The sequence below is a fragment of the Venturia canescens genome, chromosome 2, assembly GCF_019457755.1.
Source record: "Venturia canescens isolate UGA chromosome 2, ASM1945775v1, whole genome shotgun sequence".
Lineage (NCBI taxonomy): Eukaryota > Metazoa > Arthropoda > Insecta > Hymenoptera > Ichneumonidae > Venturia > Venturia canescens.
In genome coordinates this window covers 30,532,349-30,555,347 of record NC_057422.1, presented here as the reverse complement: position 1 = coordinate 30,555,347, position 22,999 = coordinate 30,532,349, and the positions used below count along the sequence as shown (strand labels likewise).

The following is a 22,999-nucleotide window of genomic DNA, read 5'->3' as shown; positions in this document are numbered from 1 at the left end:
TCATTCGATTGTGATGAATTTCCAGCAGCTTGCGATTCGAGCAATAAGTGAAGATGATCTACCAGCTCATTTGGATCATCCCAATAAACATAGTCGACAGAGGTATGCTTTCGTGCTACCTTATACTGAGGCAGAGCACCACCTTTCTTATCGTTGCTACCGAGCATTTGGGATATATAATTTTTAAATTTACTATTTTTATCCTGACGTACCGCACCCGTGCGTTTATAAAATTTTTTATGAGCATTCGTTGTGATGACAATTTTCTGATATTTCTCCAAGTCATTTGGTGTTAGATATTTGACTTCGGGCTCTTTTTTAAACAACAGTTCTACCAAGCCAATACTTTTGGGATACTTTTCATCTCCAACCACTATATGATCGAGTTCGAAATGAATTGGTGAATCACCAATCATTAATCTGTTTTGAGCGAGATTTCGTACTCCATACACGCCATCTAATCTTGTTTTATTATTACCACGCAGTAAGCCCAGATATTCACGTATCAAATTATCAACATCTCCAGATGATTCCAAATTATCATCGTCCTCATCATCATCATTATTATCTTCATGAATATCATTATCACTATTTTTAGTTAAGGGTAAACCGACATTCTCATCAGTAATTGCATCATGCCAAATACCATCGTTGAAAGAAATATCTTGTTTCATGCTATTTTCTCCAAAATTTGGAGACTCTTCCTCCTCCTCCTCCTCCTCCTCCTCTTCCTCCTTTTTAACATTTACACGTTCATTCTTAATTTTAGGTTTATTCGTATATGAAACTAGTTCTTCTAATGGTTCAACAATCGGTTTAAACACATTTTGCATTTTCTGCTGAGCACTATCACGTCCACTTTTCAACATTCGATGTTTTCGTCTGATTGCATCACTCACCTTGGCAAGTTCACTCAATACAGCCGTCTCCTTTAAAAGTTCTTTGCGCTTCATGTTGACACGAGTAAGTCAGACTTTAGACTGTCTTGTAAAATCCCGGCGAACAATTATTTATCATCATCATCATCATCGACAGTGAGGAAAGAATCAGATCCCCTTCTATATCTTCCAGCATTCAACTCACTGTCCTTGTCAATCGTGATGAATCCATACTTGTCCGATTTCCAACACTTGACAGACATTTTTTTGAAACTTGCATAAGTCATATCCGTATTGACATGATCATTATATACATGCTTGAGGTTCATATCATCTTGTTTGAATAGCACTATAAAATTGGCATTGTCTCTCACGAGATGTTTCGGAATACGAGTATACGTCTGACAGAGATAAAAACTATCCACAATCTCGTGTCTTCCCATGGAAAAACATGCTCTCACGTTGTCCTGTTTCTCACACGCTATATCGTCAAAGATGAATATGGAGTTTCGGCGAGCTTCACTAGGTGCCACAACTTGTTCATGCTCGTTAAATTGAAAAAATTCCACTCCTTCCACAGGTTTAAGCATTTGCTCGAGCAATCGGTATTTTGGCTGCTTCAACGATTTCCAGTATAGATATATATTCTCAAATCTCAAACCATTTGGATGTATTAGGAGCGTGAGTAAGGCATTCGTTTTTCCACAATTCGAGGGGCCACAAAAGATGGCTCGAATGCTGTTAGGTAGTAAGTTTCCATGACGCTTCTTCACACTATCCGCTCCAACAATAAATTCATCGAAATTTATTATGGGGAGTTGACCGCTCGAAACTTGTTTCTTCGACTTCATCTCGCATGCGACTGATTGAAAAAATCATATAAATGCAACTTTATAATGTTGGAATAGTCAGTCGAGTTGTGACCACTGCAGAGTGATGATTATACATGATAAACCTGGTAAAGGTTTGGTAAACAGTATAATCAACAATCTCCCCGTGGAACTACATCTACCGGGCTATCAATATTGTGGACCTGGTACGAAATTGATCAAACGTCTTGCTCGTGGTGATCCTGGTATAAACGCGCTGGACGCTGCTTGTAAAGAACACGATATCGCATATTCGAAAAATCGTGAAAACTTGGAAGCACGACATCTGACGGATAAAATTTTGGCTGAACAAGCCTGGCAACGTGTAACCTCGAAAGACGCAAGTCTTGTTGAAAGAGCAAGTGCTTGGGCCGTGACAAACATTATGAAGGCGAAAAAGAAATTTGGTCTAGGTATGAAAGAAGTGACGAAAAAGACCAAAAAAAGTGTTTGCCTGAAAAAGATCATTAGTGCCGCAAAGAAAGCTATGATTCGTAATGGTGGCCCCCGTGAAATCGTCATGTCAGCATTGAAAGGTGCGCGTGCCAGTGTTAAAGGTGTTAAAGTACGCACGCCTCGGGTTCTACCTGTACCTCGCAAAATCGGCGGTTTATTGCCCTTCCTCGTACCCATCTTTGCCGGCCTTAGCGCCGTTGGTGCACTGTCTGGTGGAAGTGCTGCAATAGTCAAAGCTGTAAATGCTGCTCAAGCGGCTAAAAAGGAATTGGAGGAAAGTAAACGTCACAACCGAACACTCGAGGCCATCGCTTTGGGTAAAGGTTTACATCTGAAACCATACAAACAGGGTTTGGGTCTTTACCTCGGGACAAAAATGTATAATCACGCTACCACATCAACCACTCACCGACATCGATCTGCTAAAGTATGCGAGAGCCATGAAAATTCGTAACTTTCGTGGGGTTTTCATGCGTGATACTTTGCCTGAAAATGGACCACTCAAGCAAGAATCAGCAATCGTGAATTTGGATGAAAATGTGGGCCCTGGGACACACTGGGTTGCATATAAAAAGACTGCGCAACGAATCACATACTTTGATAGTTTCGGCAATCTCCCACCTCCACCCGAACTCATGAGATACTTCAATGTTGGTAGCGTGAAATACAATTATAAAAAGTTTCAGGAATATGATACAATAATATGTGGACATTTATGTTTGAAATTTTTGTGTGGACAACTAAATCAACGAGACAATTATGCACTATATAAATGAGGACTATGGAGCTGCGTGTTTAGTTCAAAATCTGCGAGCATCATGGATGATAGTTTGACGATCACCATTACTGGATCATCCTCCATACTCGAGGCACAATTTTTTCAACCCATCGAACTATCGCCCGACAAAAATTATACTCTTGGACTCGTCGAGCTGCTCACATTCAATTCGATTCCAAATATCGACATTGGTTGCAATGAATTTCACGTTGGAAATCATGTGGTGATCATTTCAACGGGCAGCTATGAAATTGAAGATATTGAAAAATATTTGAAAACTGAGTTGGCATCTAAAAACATACAAATTCAGCTTACGCCGAATAATTATACGCTACGCAGTGAAATTGAGTGCAATCAATCGATTGATTTTACATCCAAAAATTCAATTGGACCTTTGCTGGGTTTTACGTCGCGTCGATTGGAGCACAATAAAAGACATGTGTCTGATCTACCCGTGTCCATTCTCAAAGTGAACGCCATTCGAGTCGAGTGTAACATAACCACTGGTGCATACATCAACGGGCGAAAAGTTCATACAATTCACGAATTTTTCCCTTCTGTACCGGCCGGCTATAAAATCATCGAAGTACCGTCGAGCGTTATTTATCTACCAATCACAACTCGTCGCATTGACAATATACAGCTTCGTATTGTCGATCAAGACGGAGATTTGATCAATTTCCGCGGTGAAGTAATCACCATAAGACTTCATATAAAATCTCAATGGGCATAATTTACAATCATCGTATTGGCAATATTAATGAGCCAACATGGGATCGCGAAAGCAGTCGTCGATCAACGCTCAAAGAGCTAACACCTCAAAACCTTCTACTATTGAAGACTTTGGGTCTCAAAATTCGTGGAGTTCGCGTGTGAGAAATTATCTGCTTTGCTCGTTGTGTATCTGCTGCCTGCAATGGAGGAAGAAATCATAAACATCCAGACACCCATTATGTTTAATGAATCCATCATACATTATGAGGTTTATGCACATCAACCATACGCATCGTCATCATACAACAATAGTGATGAAATACGTATTTCAATCCAGCATCAAGATTTATCAATTCTACCGAGTAAATGTTCAATTCACATTTGCGGCAAACTGACAATGCCGGATGGTACTGTGTTAGCTGCAACGAATTTCGTTAACAATGCCATTTGTCATTTATTCGAGGAAGTGCGTTATGAACTTAACGCCGTTGAAATCGATCGTAATAAGAATGTGGGAATCACATCTCTTATGAAAGGATATACATCTCATTCGTCGGCGAGAAGTACAATGCTTGAGAACACTGGTTGGATCGATGTCGATGAGACGAAACCGATTGTGGACGTAGCAAGCAACTTTGACGTATGCATACCACTGAGCATGCTGCTGGGATTTGCTGAAGATTATCGAAAAATGGTGGTGAATGCATAGCACGAATTGATTTTGACTAGATCACGTTCCGATGATAATGCCATAGTTCAACCAGCCGCTGAATCAAGAGACTCGGTAGAGTCTTGGGACAAGTACATTGACAGCCCTGTCGTCTGCTGGCCCAAGACTCTCGCCGAGACTATACTTTCTCTGAATAAAACGATTCGCCGTGGTGGGGGTAAAATTGGCATGTGATTTTATTGAATTACGAAGCTCAGGAGCCATTTAGCAACTTGAAAATTGAATTTTAAGCCAATTGAGTAATTCTCTTTCGATTCCGCCCTAAATCAGCATGATCGGTGTTGTAATTGTTGAGAAAAAACTTTGCACGGGCTCAAGATTATGCAAAAGTTACCAACACATTCAAGAATTTATGCCTCTGTATTTATAAACACCATCAAAGGCACTTTGATGCTCTCGAGTTTCTGATTCGTTGGATCTGACGACATCCATTTTTAGACGTTGTGATTGGTTGTTGAAATTAGTTGTTGATGATTGGAAATCTGACGTCAACTTCAGAACGTAGCACACGGCACAGCACAGCTGGTAACAGCAGTCATAAATTCGACCGATATACATAGATATATGTACAAACCATGTGTCAGTTTTTGATCGTATGAACAGAGTTTCGACATTACGAAGTGCGTGCGGGATCAATAAAAAAATAATTTTCGTCATCAAAAGAAGTGCATATTACTATTTATTTTGTTATTTGTCATATATTAAACCGGTATCAAAGCGGCCGCGTAAATGTAGTCGGTGATGTGTGTGTGAAAAAGAATATAAAAAATGCGCGATGCGTATATGTCAACGAAACTTTTCAAGATTTCATTATTTCGTTTGATTGGAAATAAGTGTTAACTGAAATAATCCTTCAATAAAACCAGAGTACGAGAAATATTGTCCAGTGCGAATATATTGTCAGTGGCGTGGTTATATATTATGTGTACATAGGTCATATATATCAATAAATAGAACAAAAATACACGCAACTCTTAGAATGATATTAGAAACTTTAATTGAATAAATGTTTTCTAATTTATTTCTTGTGTCGTCATTATTTTAAAACATCCCCATATTTTGCTTGATATTCAGTTTGGCTCTGCCCTCTCCGATCCTTATTTTCACCCGCTCAGTTTGCAGCGGATCGATACATATTATTAATTCGTTCCCTAATATGTGTTCTATGATTTTCTACTCCTTCATGATGATTGTGGTAACATGATTCGAGAGGTTTCTAACCATGATTTTGAATTGCACATTTTGTATATCAGATTTTCAAAAAAAAATCTGATCTTGGTATAGTGTGTAGTTATTCTTTTCCCATTAGGTCTGTCGAGTGATAAATTTGAAAACTTTTCCAGAAAGCCTTTGGATGCTTTTTTTGCTAATGATATGAAAAGTCGTATCTTAGGAATGCGGTATGCAAACACAAATTTTCATAACAAAACTTATAGAATGACATGTATGTTGAGTATTTCCACTTTGCAAACTACAAATATGGAATTATTATAAAAAAAATTCATTCCGATAAGTCTACTGTTGCTCAGTTTTGGATGCAATCAAATATGATGCCTACCAACATCCCCAGAAACTTACAGAATTGCTGAATGCAATGTGCGCTATGTCATTTTAATGTAACATCATGACTTTTGATAACTTTTCATTATAACGCTGTAGATTCGGATCATTAAAATACTGCGAAAATCTGCAAACTATACAATTTAAATACTGTGCCATTCATTTTACATTTTGACTCTAACTGTAACATCTATATGAAGTAAAAAATTGATTATAAAAGTCTTCAGTTGCTCATTTATGAATAGATTTGAAATTGCTGTCTTCGAAGCACATTGCGCAGATACATTGAACCGCAGCAGATACCTGCGAACTCTGAAATTTCTGTGGATAAATATATATGCGACGGATCACCCCTTATCTTTGATTGTGGTAATATGTAATGGAACTTGGTTCGGCAAGTTTTTAAGTGTTCCTTTTCAAATAGTATTTAAGTTTGTATGACTCATATACAGCGAATACTTCCAAACTTTGATATTTCTGTGTTGCAGCATGTGTGCCAATCATTCAAATCATTTACTCCAACCGTATCATGTAATCTCAAAAATTCATCACAAACGTCTTCAGCTTTTCTAAATTCCTAAATTTTCCGTTTTCTATTTTATTCTGAGTTTTTAAACTTTTAAATTCATTCCTGAATTGTCCTGAAATGGTTTTCCTCCAAAACCAATGCAGGTACCTTAAACGTCTTTGAATTCTGTTGCTTTGTTGAATTAAGTTCGCTTAGTTTTTTTTTGCTGCTTTGAGTTCTGGCATAATAAATGTTAGAAGTTTTCAGGTACTTTTTTTCAGCAACTATCAAACTGTGGATAATTGGACCTCAGCGGCCACTTGCAAACTTTGGAAATATATTTCATTGAGGGCACGTTTTGGATGAAATGAAATCTCTAGATTCAGAATGCAAAAGCCACATTTAAAGTGGGCAAATCTGTTGGATTTTTCGTGTCTTGAATTTGATCTATCTTTCATTTGAATTTTGAAGAAAAGAGATAAATAAAAACTGTTCTATTAAGGAAATCTTTACGTCAGTTCTTTCTTGGTATGAAGACTTGAAAAAAATCGCTAAAGGCCAAGGACAGACAGGTGACGAAATATTTTCAGTACAATTTTGACGAAAAATAGTTCTTTTGTCGCGGAAACCAACGTTATAAGCCGAAAATCATATTACAGCCCACGAGACGCATTTCTTCACTCTCTTGGGTTCCTATTACACAAAATATATTAGAAGATAAGGGGGAAAATCACCAACGTGGAAGAACCAACCAGTGCCGAAATATTTCCAGTACAATTTTGACGAAAAATAGGCCCTTTTTCGTGGAAACCAACGTTATAAGCCGAAAATCATATCTCGGCCCCCAACCCGCTTTCTACCATTCTCTTGGGTTCCCAATAAACATAGCATATTAGAGTAGAAGAAAAAAAATAGCCCAAGTCCATGGACAGACCTGTGACGAAATATTTCCAGTACAATTTTGACGAAAAATAGATCTTATTTCGTGGAAACCAACGTTATAAGCCGAAAATCATATTACGGCCCACAACACGCATTTCTTCATGCTCTTGAATTCCCAATAGACAAAACATATTAGAAGACAAGGAGAAAAATCACCAAAGTCCAAGACCAAACCAGTGCCGAAATATTTTCAGTACAATTTTGAAGAAAAATTGGTCTTTTACGTGGAAACCAACATTATATACCGAAATTCATTTCTCGGGCCTCATCCCGGATTCCTCCATGCTGTTGAGTTCCTGATAGGCATAACATATCAGAGTATAAGGAAAAAAATCGCCAAAGTTCAAGGGCAGATTTGTGACTAAATATTTTCACTATAATTTTTACGAAAAATTGGTCTTTTATGGTGGAAACCAACTTTATAAGCCGAACATCATACCTAGGGAAAATAAGATTGGGAAAAGTACATTGATGGTCCCTTATTTGCTGATAATTTGATGAAAAAGATTATCCCATAAAAAATGTTCGTATGAGAATGGAATCTATAAAAATGTACTAAGCAAATAATTCATAGAAATTTATACTAAAATCCTATAACCGTCATAACATAAATGAGGAACTTTTGAGAAAAAAGGCGTGCTATCAAACCATAAACTTCCCCTAGGGAAAAAAAGGTTGGGACAAGTACATTGATGGTCTCTTGTTTCTGGATGACATAGAAAAAAGATTTAGAACCAGGAAAAAAATTCTATAGAAATAATAAACAAAAAATTGAAAAGTTCAAAAAAATTCAACAAAAATAAAAAACAATTGAAAAAATTCTGTAAAGAAAAATAAAAAAAATTCAAAAAAATTCAAAAAAATTCATAAATATTGAAGACATTGAAAAATGTACTATCCAAGTTACATGTAGTATAAAAATGTATGATATCAATTGGAGGCCGAGTTTTTATTGATAATTTGGAATATTTATCTAACAAATTGGAAACTTTAATGAAATTCATGATAATTATTTTCACGAAAAAAGTTAATGAAAAAAAAGTCATAACGGAAGTTACGTGCAGTACTAAAATGTATTATATCAATTCGAGGTCAGGTATTTATCAGTTATTCGAAATATAATCTCCGGCGACAAATGAGCGTTGAGAATCCTTGTCAGGCTCACAACGTTTTATCAAAATTACTAAAAAATTAATGGAAATGAAATCATTAAAAATTCACATGAAAGTCATTCGTTACTTCAACAAGGTACACACTTTAAAGAATCGATTCCCCTCCGACTTTCAGGATCCCCTGGTATTATTCACAACATTCAACTTCGATTGGATCGGTACAAATTATGTTCAAATACGTCTTAAACGTACTTGTCCGGCCCATCACTTTTTATTCAAATTGCTCATTCGAAAACAAATCAAAAACAAAGTGCGTTTTTGGAAAACGGTCAATTTAAAAAAAAAAACGCAATATCTCTATTACAGAACGAGATATGAATATTTTTGCAAATATCTGTTGTTGATATTGAGATTTTTGCAAAAATCAAATTCGATAGCCTTCCGCAGGGTTCCGGCTATGAGATTCGATAAAATACTGACCTCCAACAGGGATTTTGTCATCACGGTTATCCGTGTAATCTACTCGACGGCACGCGGCCGAGAGCGCGGCGACGGCCGCTCGCCCGGGCGCGGCGGTGGGGGTACCCCCTGGCGCTCCGCAGCGCCGCTCGAGCGACTTAGTTAACAAATTTGATAATTCCCCTTAGAATGGTCGTAGAACGATGTATTTTTTTTCATTTTGCGTGATTTTTTCTCGCGAACACGATGGTACCATTAAAAATCATGTCCGTCCCATAGGAGAGTCGCCACGATCGATTTTAAAAATTCCACATATAACCATGCTTTAAATTCAATTTACCGTTAATGGGAGCACTATTCAAGCAGCTGGTCAGAGTATAATGATGGCTATGTACGGAGCGCGTAATGGTGATCTTACGAATTATCAGGAATTCCAATATATGTGTTTTACAAAATCGAGTCTTAAAAATACATTCAATTTAAGTTCTCTTCCCCCAACTGCTCAGGCTTGTAATGAACATTCGCTTCGCACATTTCTACAAGTTTGCCAATGGCAAGGCGAATGTTCAAAGGACCCGATGCAGTGGGGGTGGAAAAAAACTAGACATATTTTAGAACCAATCACATGTAGGAAAGATCCCATTCCGTCGAATTTGTTGGAAATCATTTCTTGCTCGTGCGATAAGAGTGGCTGTACATCTTATTGTACGTGCAGGAAATTAGGATTAAAATATACGGTACTATGTAAAAAATGTAACGGCATGAGTTGTGCGAATACTGCCGAACATGAAATAATATTAAGCGATGATGAGGATGGAGAAGAAAATTTCCATTATGAAGAAGCGATCGACGATGAAATAGAAATTGACTTGCCCGTTGTAACGGTGCCAACAAATGTAAAAGTATCCAATAGCGACGATGAGTATGAACCTGACGAGAAAAAAATCAAAACGATGTGAACAACTATTCTTTCTTAATTTTTTTTCATTCACATAAATAAACGAATTGTAATGAATGATACAATGTTGAAGAAAATATTTATTCATGATACCCTATCCCATTAGCGGTAAATTGAATTTAAAGCATGGTTATATGTGGAATTTTTAAAATCGATCGTGGCGACTCTCCTATGGGACGGACATGATTTTTAATGGTACCATCGTGTTCGCGAGAAAAAATCACGCAAAATGAAAAAAATACATCGTTCTACGACCATTCTAAGGGGAATTATCAAATTTGTTAACTAAGTCGCTCGAGCGGGCTGCGGAGCGCGAGTGGGTACCCCCACCGCCGCGCCCGGGCGAGCGGCCGTCGCCGCGCTCTCGGCCGCGTGCCGTCGAGTAGATTACACGGATAACCGTGATGACAAAATCCCTGTTGGAGGTCAGTATTTTATCGAATCTCATAGCCGGAACCCTGCGGAAGGCTATCGAATTTGATTTTTGCAAAAATCTCAATATCAACAACAGATATTTGCAAAAATATTCATATCTCGTTCTGTAATAGAGATATTGCGACTTTTTTTTTTAAATTGTTCGTTTTCCAAAAACGCATCGAATGGTCCAAGATTTTTCCGAATATCTTTGTGACTTTGTCCAGAATTGCTATTTGTTTATAAGCAAAATTTTTAAAACGTCAAGAAACACTATTTATTATCAACAAAAACGATTTATTTTTTCCAAAAAGTTTGTGCACGGTGACACGAAGCTCCTCGATTTTTTTCTACACTGTAGGCCTTCATCGCCAAATTCTATGAGATGTCAAAGTTTTTTCGAAGATCGCAAATTGTTGCTAAACTATATCTCACAGGTTAATAAGTCTGGCACCATTCTCTTGGGCATTGAATTCCCTACATCTTGTATGAATTTCAAACCGATTACTCTACAAACAAACGATTGTAGCAGCAAAAACAAAGTTGTGATTTTTTGTCTTTATTTGCAATTAACTGCTTAATTAACAATGATAGCGCATTTTTGTATAAGACCTTTTTTATAGAGGACGTTATGCCGAACAACTTTCATGTGTTAAGTTTTTCGATCAGATGCGTTCCCTGAGCACCAACTCAAAAAAATCGATTTTTTTTTTTTCAATAATTTTTTATTGCAAAAGTGCAAGTCGGATTTGTTCGAAAACTCAGGGCTATATTCCTGTAGGTCCAAACAACCTATAAAAAAATTGGCTAACCTCTAGGTCTCTTGAATAGAACTTCGTAAAATATGGCCTAAGGTGACTGGACTATGGATTCTGATCGAATGCCTTGACAACTCGCGGTGGCAGGAATACGGTGAATTCATTCCTGATTTCGGCGACGTATCTTTTTCCCCATTTGGTATTTGCTGTCCTCACGTCCGAAACGCGATATTCTTCGTTGACTTGGAGTTCTTTCAGCTTCTTGGCAGGGAGAGACTCTGACTTCGCGATGATATTGTTGATGGCGGAGAACTCCATTATGGATATAGTTTTTTGAGATTTTCTTTAAAGAGCAAGTCTTGACTCAACTTTACGAAGACGTGAAGTGATGCTTTTTTCTTCTGGACTCTGCTATTTGTAGTTTTTCCATCTATCCCTACCCCAAAACTGGATCATCCCCTTCCACACGCTTTCAAACAGGTTCAAACGTGATCCATATTGGAATCGATGCAATCTCCTCCGGTGATCCTTTTTTCTGTACAGGCTCTTTGATTCCGCCGACGTTATGAACACGTGCATTCTAAACTTGTTCAAACACGTTCACAGCATTTCCTACAATTTCGACGTTGCGGAGCCGGACCGTCAATATGATCGTCCATCGATGATACATTCCAATGTTCAACGCAACGACGTAATAATGCAATCTCACTATCGGATTTGTAATATTCCGGTAAACGATCCCACAGAATATCTATATATTCACCAAAGTATTCCTTGAAGATGGTTGGAGATATAATTTGGAGCTCCTCCGATGTCATTTCACAGGGATTTTTTATCCGTAAAGTCCCATAGATGTTTACAAGTCGTTCCATAATCGAGCACTTTTTACAATTTCTACGTCTGGGTCTAGCTGAATCAATATGAGTTCGCACCCAGGGTTGATTGAAATGATCGAAACACAATTGATATGATTGCACATCAGCATCACACTGCAAATACTTGGGTAAACGATCCCATAACGTAGGAATAGAATTACTATAGTACTTTAAAAGCAAAGCCTTCGGCAATGACTCAAGTTCATTTTCCGTTAATGTCGATGGATCTTTTGCTGGATGGATAGCACACTTTCCATCGCGACGTCTACTTTCAGAATAAGCGTTCGATGTGAAATTTTTTTTTTTCTCGGAAAACATTCAAACAACTCTCAAGTCAAAAATTCAGGGAAGGGCAGGTGCATTTTGAAAAAGAAATCTCGTCGGATCTTGCGCCGTCTTAGGAATGTAGAGATATGTAACACCTGACATTTATTATTAGACGTCGTGTGACGTGCAATTCTCAGAAAAACAATATATTTTTTCAAAGATACAAGTCTCAAGTGAAAAGTCGGGGGGAGGGGCATTTTCAAAAAGAAATCTCATGGAAACTGGCACCATCTCAGGAATGCAAAAATATGTAGGACACATAAATTTGTCATTAGAGTAGTGCTTTGGTCCGATAATTGAGATCATTTTCGAAAAGAGCAGGTCACTTTTTCAAAAGAAAATTCCGTCCAATGCAATCTGATGATCACACCGGAAACATAAATCAGTCATTCGAGGAGTGCGGCAATCTTTTGTCATCAATGTGCCGCCGCACCCCCGCTGTCCGAGAACCTTCCCCCTCCACATACCATGCAGCCCCGCAACGGTCCCCACGCTCCCCCGTCCCCGCTCCCCCTTAGATCCCAGAGTTAGAGCTGGTATAGCCTTACTACTGAATTGCATTCAATTTGAATTCAGAGAAAAGCGCGTTGCATATTGCGATGACATACATTTTATTTAATTAACATTATAACTAAGATCTTTACAATGTTGATGAAAAGTATATTGCTAAATTATAAAATCGCCATTCGCAATACAATTTTTTGTTTAAAATGACAATTATAAAACTATTATGAAATTATTATATGAAAAACGATAAAACATTACTTTTTTTTTGTTTCCAATAAAATTACCGGTGAATTATGAAGTGGATATTTCATTTTTCATTTTCAGTCTGTTAGCTAGACGTTTGTAATTTTTATCGAACGCGCTCGTATTTTTTTATCGTCTTTCGAAACGTGTTTCGTTGGTCCAGTCTGTGTCATTTCTTTTAGACGATTTGAAAAGCAACGAAATTTCTTTATTTATCCGTATGTTCTTCGTTAATGTACCGATAAAAGCTGTTATCCGTAAATATGAGTAATATAATAATACATAAAATATTTAGCGCTCGTCACAAATCACAAATTGTCGTGCGTTTCATTTTTATTAAAATTAACATGGAAAGACCAGTTTCCCCAATCCTACATGCAAAGCTTCTTGGTTTATCGAGCGTTGAATGGTCATGCGGTAATCAACAAATGTATTGTCATCATTTTAAACTTTAATCCTATGACATATCGTTATCCGACTCTGTATCCTCGTTTGTTTCATCTTGTGTTCTGTCGTTGATCGGTTGGCGGCTCCTGCTTTGGCGGTTATTCTTTTCTGCCGCTTTCAACTTGCATCGGTGAGACTTCAATTTTGCAGCCATCATTCTCCTGCCATCTTTGTAGGTTTTTAAACCGTCACACGGAATTTTTCTTGATTCTTGGAGGGCGAAGCATACGTCTGATAGAAATAATAATAATTGTTATAATTTCGATCGCATTTTATTTTAAATGTTATCTCGTGCGGATACTTACCAATAAGTCCTTTTACTATCGCTTCGTCAATTTTTTTTGGCCTTTTGCTTTGAACCTTGGATTATCGGACGGTACTAAATATTTCATCTCTTCTTTGGTCCAATAACTGTCCATCAACATGTTCAGTCTTCTGCGCAAATCGTGAGCTTGGCAAGATTTGTTCAGCGCTAATACGTCAAAAACCATGCCAGTGACTATTTCGACCTTTTCGCTATCTTGAACCGTATCCAAATCCACCAACGGTTCAACATAAGGAGTTTCTTGTCTATTTTTCTCCTGTTCTAGGATTCGTTTCTGCATTATTTTCAAATTCTTCTTCATCTTGTCCAACCCCACTAATGTCTGTGTGGGTATAATTCAATTAGTTTAAGAAATATTCGTAATCGGTCTAAAAATGCAATGCAATATAATACACTTCGTATAATCACATTTTAAGTTTATTACAAAACTATTTTACCTCCATGATGGTTTTCAAATCCTCATCGTTCTTTGCACCTTTAGGATATTGTTGGACACCTTCGACACTATCTTCGGTATTATCGTCTATAACCTCTCTCTCACGCAAATTTGACGATTTCGTAGTTTTTTTATTCGTACTGGTATCTTTTTTTTTCTTCCTTCGTTCTGCGTAAAAATAATCATGCATATGTTGAATCTTATTTTTTTTCTTTTTTAGTAGTTTTTCTTTTTCCGTAGTTACAAATTCAAAATATGTTCAACACGAACAATGCATAACGTTCAACGCATTCCTGCATCACTTGGAATATTGATCAAAATTCTAGACATATTGCGTTCTGCGCCACAGTTTTTAAAGTGCCAAAATTCATTTTTACCTTTTCAAATAAGATTTCTTTTGCGGCACATGTGCTCTTTACCGGTAAGCCTGTTGTTCAGAAAAGGGCATAGTTCGCCGTTCTCTCGTGGGAGGCCCTCAGTCGACGGTCGGTCTCTCGCTTGAGCTCGGCGGTGCTGTGCACCTCTGCGCGCGCTCCCCTCCCTCGTGCTTCGCTTGCCGGTAGTTGCCGGCGCCTTCTTCTCTCTCTTCTGTTCGGACCGTCGTACAAGACGACACGTGCTTCTCTATCAATCTATTTTTCGCAACCTTCAATCATTCCTTTTCTAACTCAGTTGAGTGCGCGCTTTAGTCTCGCGATTTACGCCCGTGGAATTAAAACGTTCACTTCAATTGTTTTCCGGCGGTATTCAACTTCTCTTTCATATCGGAACCAAATTATTAACGGCTCTCTTCGATCACTTCTCCGCCATATTGGCCACCTGCGGACTCCTCGAGATGCTTCGATTGTGAAATCTTCGAACTAAATAAAACTGTGATATTTTTGACGACTTTTTACACGGAAACTTACGGCTTCGCCTTCATTCTTTTTTTTCTTCACCCGGCCATACAATTATCCACGATTCCATCCTCACCAACCAGAAATATTCCTTCAAAAAACTACATGGTCCTTCGAGCCGGATTGTGAGTTGGAATTCGTGGATCCTTTGTATTTTTCCGGCATAAAATTCGTGGGAGTTCGGACTTCTGTGCATAAAGACTTCGGTGCTCTACAAGTGGTTTAAGTGCGGTGAATTCTTGTGGTTGCGAAACACGTGGCCGTGCGCGCGCGAGCCGGTATCGACCTCCGCTTTGTGCGGATCTTCGTAGCGCTGTCTTCGTCACTCTCGCAACGCTTCTAGAACATTCTTCGCTCTCACTTCTCACTTGGCAACAAGATCGTCACCGGACTACTTCAATCCTTCGCACATTGAGGCGACGGAGTTTAGTGACGTCATCGCCCCGGTTTATCACTTCGCGAGCTCGCTTCAAGTCGTAAGTACTGAACAATTTTCAAGCAAGGAGCGTGCTCTGCTATACGGCTTCCTTCGATAGTGAGGACTCTTCCTACACTTTATTCGGACAATATTTGCGCCTGAGTCATCGCAACATTCTGAGCATAATTCTCGTGTCTCTTCGAACATTTTCTTTTTCGAGTGGTGCACCGCGACAGCTTTGAACATTCTCGGCGCGCTTTTCAGACATCTTCGCGAGTGATTTCGCCGCGATTTTCGAAATATACTTTGGTTCATTCCTCCGGGATATTCGCGAGTGATTTCGCCGCGATTATCGATATACTTTCAGTTTTTTTTTTTCGGACTTTTCGCGAGTGATTTCGCCGCGATTATTGACATACTTTTCGTTCATTTTTTGGATTTTTCGTGAGTGATTTCGCCGCAATTACTGCAGTATTTTTCGTTTCGTTTTCCGGATTCTTCGCGAGTGATTTCGCCGCGATTATCGATATACTTTTCGTTCCTTTTTCGGACTTTTCGCGAGTGATTTCGCCGCAATTACTGCAGTATTTTTCGTTTCGTTTTCCGGATTCTTCGCGAGTGATTTCGCCGCGATTATTGACACTTTTCGTTCTTTTTTTCGGACTTTTTGCGAGTGATTTCGCCGCGATTATTGACATACTTTTCGTTCATTTTTTGGATTCTTCGCGAGTGATTTCGCCGCTCCCCTTCAGACATTTTACGTGCATCCCTCCGGGATATTCGCGAGTGGTGTCGCCGCGATTATCGAACTCCCTTTCGTTCATTTTTTCGGACTCTTCGTGAATGCTTTCGCCGCGATACAATACAACCGCCTTCGTCGGACATTCTCGAACGGTTGCCGCGAGTGATTTCGCCGCGATATTTTCATCGACCTCGTCGAACATTTTCGGACTGGTTTCGCGAGTGCTTTCGCCGCGATTTAATCCAGTTGACTTCGTCGAATATTTTCGAACGGTTTCCACGAGTGCCATCGCCGCGATAATACGGTCGACGTCGCCGGACATTTTCAAACTGCTTTCGCGAGTGCTTTCGCCGCGATTCTCCTAGATTTTCTCTTCGCATTCTTCCGGATCGCTCTTCCATCACTTCGCCATGACGACGGTTCAAGCCAAGGTTGACCGTCGCATCGCCGGACTCTACAGCACATTCCAGTGCATCATCGGCCTCGCTGAAAATGCGCAGGAGGCTTCAACCAGTAACACTTCGCGAGTGCTCGCAACGACGCGCCTGGAGCTTCTCGAAGCAGAATGGATACGGTTCAAATCGGAACATGCGGTCCTTCTCGACATGAATTGTGAAAATCTACAGGAACAGGCGTACTTCCGGGAGTCCGTAGAGGCTCAATGCCTTCAGGCTTACGAGACGGCTAAAGTAGCCTATCTCACGATCAAGGAGCATTACGACCGCACCGAACCTACCGGCGCACTTCTCGCCGACGTCTCAGCTGCAGAGTGTCAGGCCGCTCTTCGTCGGTCCCTTCCAGAGATTAAACTAAAAACATTTTCCGGAGAGTTTTCAAAGTGGCGGGAATTTCATGACATGTTCGTCTCCATGGTGGGTGAGAACACATACATCACCTCCGTTGAGAAAATGCATTATCTTCGAACTTCACTAAAGGGAGAAGCAGCTCAACTGGTGTCAAACCTTCCTATTTCGGCCTCTTCGTTCGCAGCAGCTTGGGATATTCTCGTTGAACGGTATGAGAACAAACGCCTCCTCATCACGGCTCAGCTCGACTGTTTGCTCGGCATCCCGAACATAACCACTCGGTCCGGTAAAGCTCTCAACAACCTTCTCAACACATTGTCTAAGGTCCTCCACGCCTTACAAGCGCTGGAGGTCCCCATTCAATCGTGGGACTATATCTTGGTTCACATCGTCGCTTCAAAATTGGATCAACATCTTCGTGAACAATGGGAAGTCAAGCTCGGCGCTGCAAAAGAACCGGCAACTCTTCAACAACTTCGAGATTTTCTCAACACTCGGGCTCGAGCTCTGGAGAGCATCGAGATTCGTGTGCCTCAGTATTCTTCTCGGCAGTCTTCAACCGCAACGCCTTCACCGAAAACGGCCACTTCGCGAACTTCCTCTTCATCGGGCGCCGTCAAGGCATATACATCGCAGGTCCCTTCGAAGGGTACGATCCCTACAACCGTGGATCATAAAGCCGCTATGGCGTCCACGAAGCCCCTAAATCCAGGCGGTTCGGCAACCCAGTGTTGTCATTATTGCCTCAGCCAGCACTTCATCGCGAAGTGCCCCAATTTTAAGCAGCGGACCCCTCAAGAACGTCGGACAATCGCAGAACAGCGACGATTGTGTTTCAACTGCCTCGGACCTCATTCTGCAGTAAACTGCAAAGTAACCGGCCGCTGTGCCGAGTGCGGTGGCAAGCACCACACACTCATTCACACCGGATCAATCTCGGCTACTCCTTCACCACCTGCCGGAGCTCCTCATCCGAAACCATCGGCATCTTCGTTGCCGAATGAGCCTCAGGCTTGACTCCTCCAGAGTCACCTATCGGATATTTCAAGAGGATCAGTTCCAACGGGTACTTCGCGCGACAGTGCTCCGCTGTTCTCGGATACTTCTACACAAACGGTGCTTCCATCGGACTCTTCGAGCACCCTTCTAGCCAACGCAACTGTCGCCTCGTGCAATCGGCCGTCAGTGCTTTTGGCCACTTGCCTAGCGCTTATCACATCTTCAGCCGGTCTTACTTCTACCATTCAGATTCTCATCGATCCCGGGTCCGAACTTTCGTTCATTTCAGAACGCATAGTGCAATCGTTGCAGTTAAAGCGTCAATCGGCATTATTAAACGTGTTAAGCCTCAGCAATCAACGAACTGGGCGCACGCGGGGAGTAGTCACCGCTCACCTTTCGTCTCTTCACGACTTCTCGGCTTCCTTCTCGGCCGCTGCATTCATTCTCCGGGTTCTCACCACGCCTCTTCCGTCATTCACTACAACGGGACGGAAATCTTGGAATCACCTCAACGGCCCACAGCTCGCCGACCCGGATTTTGTTCAACCTCGGCCCATCGATCTCATTATCGGAGCCGATTCTTACGGCAAACTCATCGAATCAGAAGTGATAAAAGGCCTTCCTTCTGAACCAATCGCACAACGCAAGCTGTTCGGATGGATCGTCCTTGGGCCACTATCGAACATTACCGCTACTCCGGCATCTCTTCATCACGCCTCAATCGAGGATGACGTGTCCCTTCAACTTCGGAAATTTTGGGAAATGGAAGAACTTCCGTCAGGTACCGCTTCAACTGAAGATGAGGATACGGAATTTTGCGAGCAATATTTCAAAAACACGCATACGCGCGACGCTTCGGGTCGCTACACTGTTCGGCTCCCCTTCAAATTGCCTCCAACGTCACTCGGAGACTCCTTCTCGGCCGCTTCCCGATCACTTCACCGACTTCGAGCTCGGTTGGCTGAAGACGAGTATATCAGCCAGCTGTACAAGGAATTTCTTCAAGAATACGAGGCTCTTCATCACATGATTCCGGTTTCCGACGTAAGACCGACGAATCCGTGCTTCATCCTTCCGCATCGCGGAGTCGTGCGTGAGCACAGTGTCACCACAAAACTCCGTGTAGTTTTCAACGGGTCGTGCAAAACTAACACCGGTTTCTCGCTAAACGGCATACTTCACACCGGGCCGAAGCTTCAACAGGACATTTCAGATGTACTTCTATGGATTCGGCAACATCGGTTCATCTTCGCTACGGATATTACAAAAATGTATCGGCGGAGCTGATTCTGTCTCAGAGCTTCGAGAAATCTCTCTTCAACTGGAAAAAATTTGTGCCCGCGGTTGCCTTCCACTTCAAAAATGGACTTCGAATTCACCAGCGGCTCTTCAACATCTTGACTCTTCAGCCTTACAACCTGAAGCAGTTTCGATTAAATCGGAGGATTCGACGACGAAGCTTTTGGGCCTAATCTGGGATCCAATCAAGGATGTGTTTCGGTTCAATCTTCAGGCAAACTTCCCTTCATCAATAACTAAGCGGATCGCTCTCTCGGAAACTGCTTCCTTGTTCGATCCCCTTGGTTTTATATCTCCGGTAATCATCACAGCCAAAATCTTCATGCAGGAGCTCTGGCTCGCAAGACTGCAGTGGGACGATCTTCTCCCGGAACGACTTCAGCTTCGGTGGTGGCAATTCCGCGAAAGCTTGAGCGATCTGCCCCTCATTTCGCTTTCTCGGTGGCTACATTCGTCTCCAACGGACTCGGTTGAACTTCATGGGTTTTCTGACGCTTCGCAGCTAGCCATGGCTGCTGTGGTTTATCTTCGATCATCTTCACCGGACGGTTCGACTTCTGTCACGCTCATCGCTTCCAAAACGAAAGTAGCCCCTCCAAAACGGCTAAGTATCCCTTGCCTCGAGCTTTCGGCTGCTCTTCTTCTGGCTCGGCTCGTTTCATACGTCCAGAAAATGCTTCCGCTACACGGCGCGCCTGTCTATCTCTGGACGGATTCGTCCGTCACTCTCACCTGGGTCTCTTCACAACCAGCTCGCTGGAAAGACTTCGTCAGAAATCGAGTTTCACTCATCCAGGAGCTAACCTCAACGGCAAAATGGCGCTTTATTTCAGGAAAGGAGAATCCTGCGGACTGTGCTTCGCGAGGACTGACTCCTCTTCAGTTATCCAAACACTCTCTCTGGTGGTCCGGCCCCACTTGGCTCATGAGCACTTCAGAAAACTGGCCGGCACAGCCCATAAACTTTCCTACGGACGCTCCACTTGAGCATCGGCCCGGCTTCATTTTCATATCCAACCTCGAACCAATAGGCGAGGTTTGGGATCTTGTACATCGGTATTCTTCACTGACACGCCTACTTCGCATCACGGCAATGTGTCAACGGGCTCTTCATCGATTCAAGCGCTCCTCACCGGTTCGGACGGACATACAACTCACTCCAGACGATATTGAACAATCAAGACTCTTCTGGGTGTTACATACGCAATCGGTTCATTTCTCTGCGGAACTTCGATCAATCTCAAACGGAAATTTTCTGACACGGGGTCATTTCCTGTCGGCTTTGACTCCCTTTATCGATTCGCTTGGAACTCTGCGCGTCGGGGGACGCTTGCAGCATTCAACTCTTAATTCGGAAGCGAAACATCCGGCTATTCTCCCTCGTCATTCGACGTTCACGACGCTCGTCATCGCTGACGTGCACCTCAAGACTCTTCACGGCGGAACTCAATCAATCTTGACTCTGCTTCGTTCCAGTTACTGGATCGTCGGAGGTCGAGCACCTATTCGATCATTCATTCTTCGCTGCGCCAAATTCGTTCGGTTTCGAGGACTTCGCGCTCAACAGCTCATGGGACAACTTCCGATCAGCCGTGCTACGCCTTCTCGAGCATTCCTTCACACCGGACTTGATTACGCCGGACCCTTCACGGTAAAAACATGGCGAGGTCGGCATACGAAAACGTACAAGGGATATCTGGCCGTCTTCGTATGTTTTTCAACGTCAGCTGTTCACTTGGAACTTGTGACAGACTATACTTCAGATGCGTTCATCGCTGCCTTTCGGCGGTTCACGGGACGTCAAGGCATTTGTCATACGCTCTATAGCGATTGCGGGACGAACTTCGTCGGGGCTGATGCCCAACTTAAAGGACTCTTCAAAGAAAGTGCGGCAGAAGTGCCACAAATTATTTCTTCGCTAACTAATATCGGAACTCGGTGGTCCTTCAATCCCCCCTCGGCTCCTCACATGGGAGGAAAATGGGAGGCCGCCGTCAAATCGGCCAAACATCACCTTCAACGGGTTATCGGGGACTCAGCACTTACGTATGAAGAATTTACAACTCTTCTTATGCAAGTCGAGTCAGTGCTAAATTCACGTCCGCTGGGCGCCATGTCAGATGATCCGGATGACTTCTCTGCCCTGACTCCTGGCCACTTCCTCATCGGCGAGGCCCTAAATTCGGTGCCGGAACCCTCGCGCACTTCAACTCCGGAGCTAAAACTTCCGCGCTGGGCCCAAATACAACGGAAATTCCAGCTGATCTGGCAACGCTGGTCATCCGATTATCTTCAACACGGTTTAGCCACTTCCAAGTGGCGACATCCTCGGAACGAGATCCAGGTTGGCTCCCTGGTCCTCATCACGCACGAACGACTTCCGCCTTCAAAGTGACCGCTCGCCAGAGTGGTCTCACTTCATCCAGGGGAAGACGAACTCACCCGAGTCGTCACACTTCGCACGGCTTCATCCACCTTCAAGCGGCCAATTTCAAAGCTCTGCATTCTTCCGGTTACTTCTTCGACAACATCGGTTGCCGAAGGCGGGGAGTGTGTTCAGAAAAGGGCATAGTTCGCCGTTCTCTCGTGGGAGGCCCTCAGTCGACGGTCGGTCTCTCGCTTGAGCTCGGCGGTGCTGTGCACCTCTGCACGCGCTCCCCTCCCTCGTGCTTCGCTTGCCGGTAGTTGCCGGCGCCTTCTTCTCTCTCTTCTGTTCGGAACGTCGTACAAGACGACACGTGCTTCTCTATCAATCTATTTTTCGCAACCTTCAATCATTCCTTTTCTAACTCAGTTGAGTGCGCGCTTTAGTCTCGCGATTTACGCCCGTGGAATTAAACCGTTCACTTCAATTGTTTTCCGGCGGTATTCAACTTCTCTTTCATATCGGAACCAAATTATTAACGGCTCTCTTCGATCACTTCTCCGCCATATTGGCCACCTGCGGACTCCTCGAGATGCTTCGATTGTGAAATCTTCGAACTAAATAAAACTGTGATATTTTTGACGACTTTTTACACGGAAACTTACGGCTTCGCCTTCATTCTTTTTTTTCTTCACCCGGCCATACAATTATCCACGATTCCATCCTCACCAACCAGAAATATTCCTTCAAAAAACTACACCTGTACTTTTGTTTCGAATACGATCATTCGGGCAAGCGACTGATTTCGATGACCCTTGGCCAGGACCGAACTAGTAGTAAGGCTACGCCGGTTCTGGCTCAAATGGTGGCGAGGGGGGAGCGGTGTGCGGGGAAGCGCCAGGGCCAGAGGGGGGCAGCGAAGGGGGAAGCCGCGCGCCGTAGGGCCGTGTGTGTGTGTGTCGCACACATTCTCGCGGCCCTTGAAAAAGGAGGAGAGATAGAGCCGATGGTGAGTGTGAGAGAGATGGAATGAGAAAAATCGTGTGTGACATTTAATTAATTTATGACCAGTGCGTTGCGGATTTGTCTTCGCCTCAGATGCAGATAAGGGAGGGGAGGGGGGGGGGGCATAACGAAGGGTCTGCCGTTGGAGAGAGAGGTGTGAGAGAGATAGA

The 22,999-nt window shown here is 42.2% G+C and overlaps 1 protein-coding gene and 1 long non-coding RNA gene across 2 annotated transcripts; one reads left to right on the top strand and one right to left on the bottom strand.

The window, feature by feature from the left end:
• Nucleotides 1-13,137: 13,137 nt before the first annotated feature.
• On the bottom strand, nucleotides 13,138-15,871 carry LOC122406216 (uncharacterized). The gene is made up of 4 exons (XR_006259935.1): nucleotides 14,674-15,871; nucleotides 14,298-14,464; nucleotides 13,841-14,182; nucleotides 13,138-13,766 (listed from the first exon to the last, which is right to left on the bottom strand). It is a non-coding gene; the product is annotated as an uncharacterized lncRNA (long non-coding RNA).
• An 891-nt stretch (nucleotides 15,872-16,762) lies between these two features.
• Nucleotides 16,763-21,854, top strand: LOC122406345 (uncharacterized). Its single transcript, XM_043411743.1, has 3 exons — nucleotides 16,763-18,142; nucleotides 18,185-19,282; nucleotides 19,374-21,854. The coding sequence occupies exons 1-3, from the start codon at nucleotides 16,763-16,765 to the stop codon at nucleotides 21,852-21,854; spliced, it is 4,959 nt and encodes a 1,652-aa protein (XP_043267678.1).
• Nucleotides 21,855-22,999: the final 1,145 nt, after the last annotated feature.

What these genes read in the sequence shown, in the direction of transcription:
- LOC122406345 (XM_043411743.1), top strand. Translation starts at nt 16,763, where the DNA reads ATGACGACGGTTCAAGCCAAGGTTGACCGTCGCATCGCCGGACTCTAC. An exon ending in CTCCTCATCCGAAACCATCG is followed by an intron (nt 18,143 to 18,184) that starts GCATCTTCGTTG and finishes TGACTCCTCCAG; the next exon opens with AGTCACCTATCGGATATTTC. An exon ending in GTGTCACCACAAAACTCCGT is followed by an intron (nt 19,283 to 19,373) that starts GTAGTTTTCAAC and finishes AGGACATTTCAG; the next exon opens with ATGTACTTCTATGGATTCGG.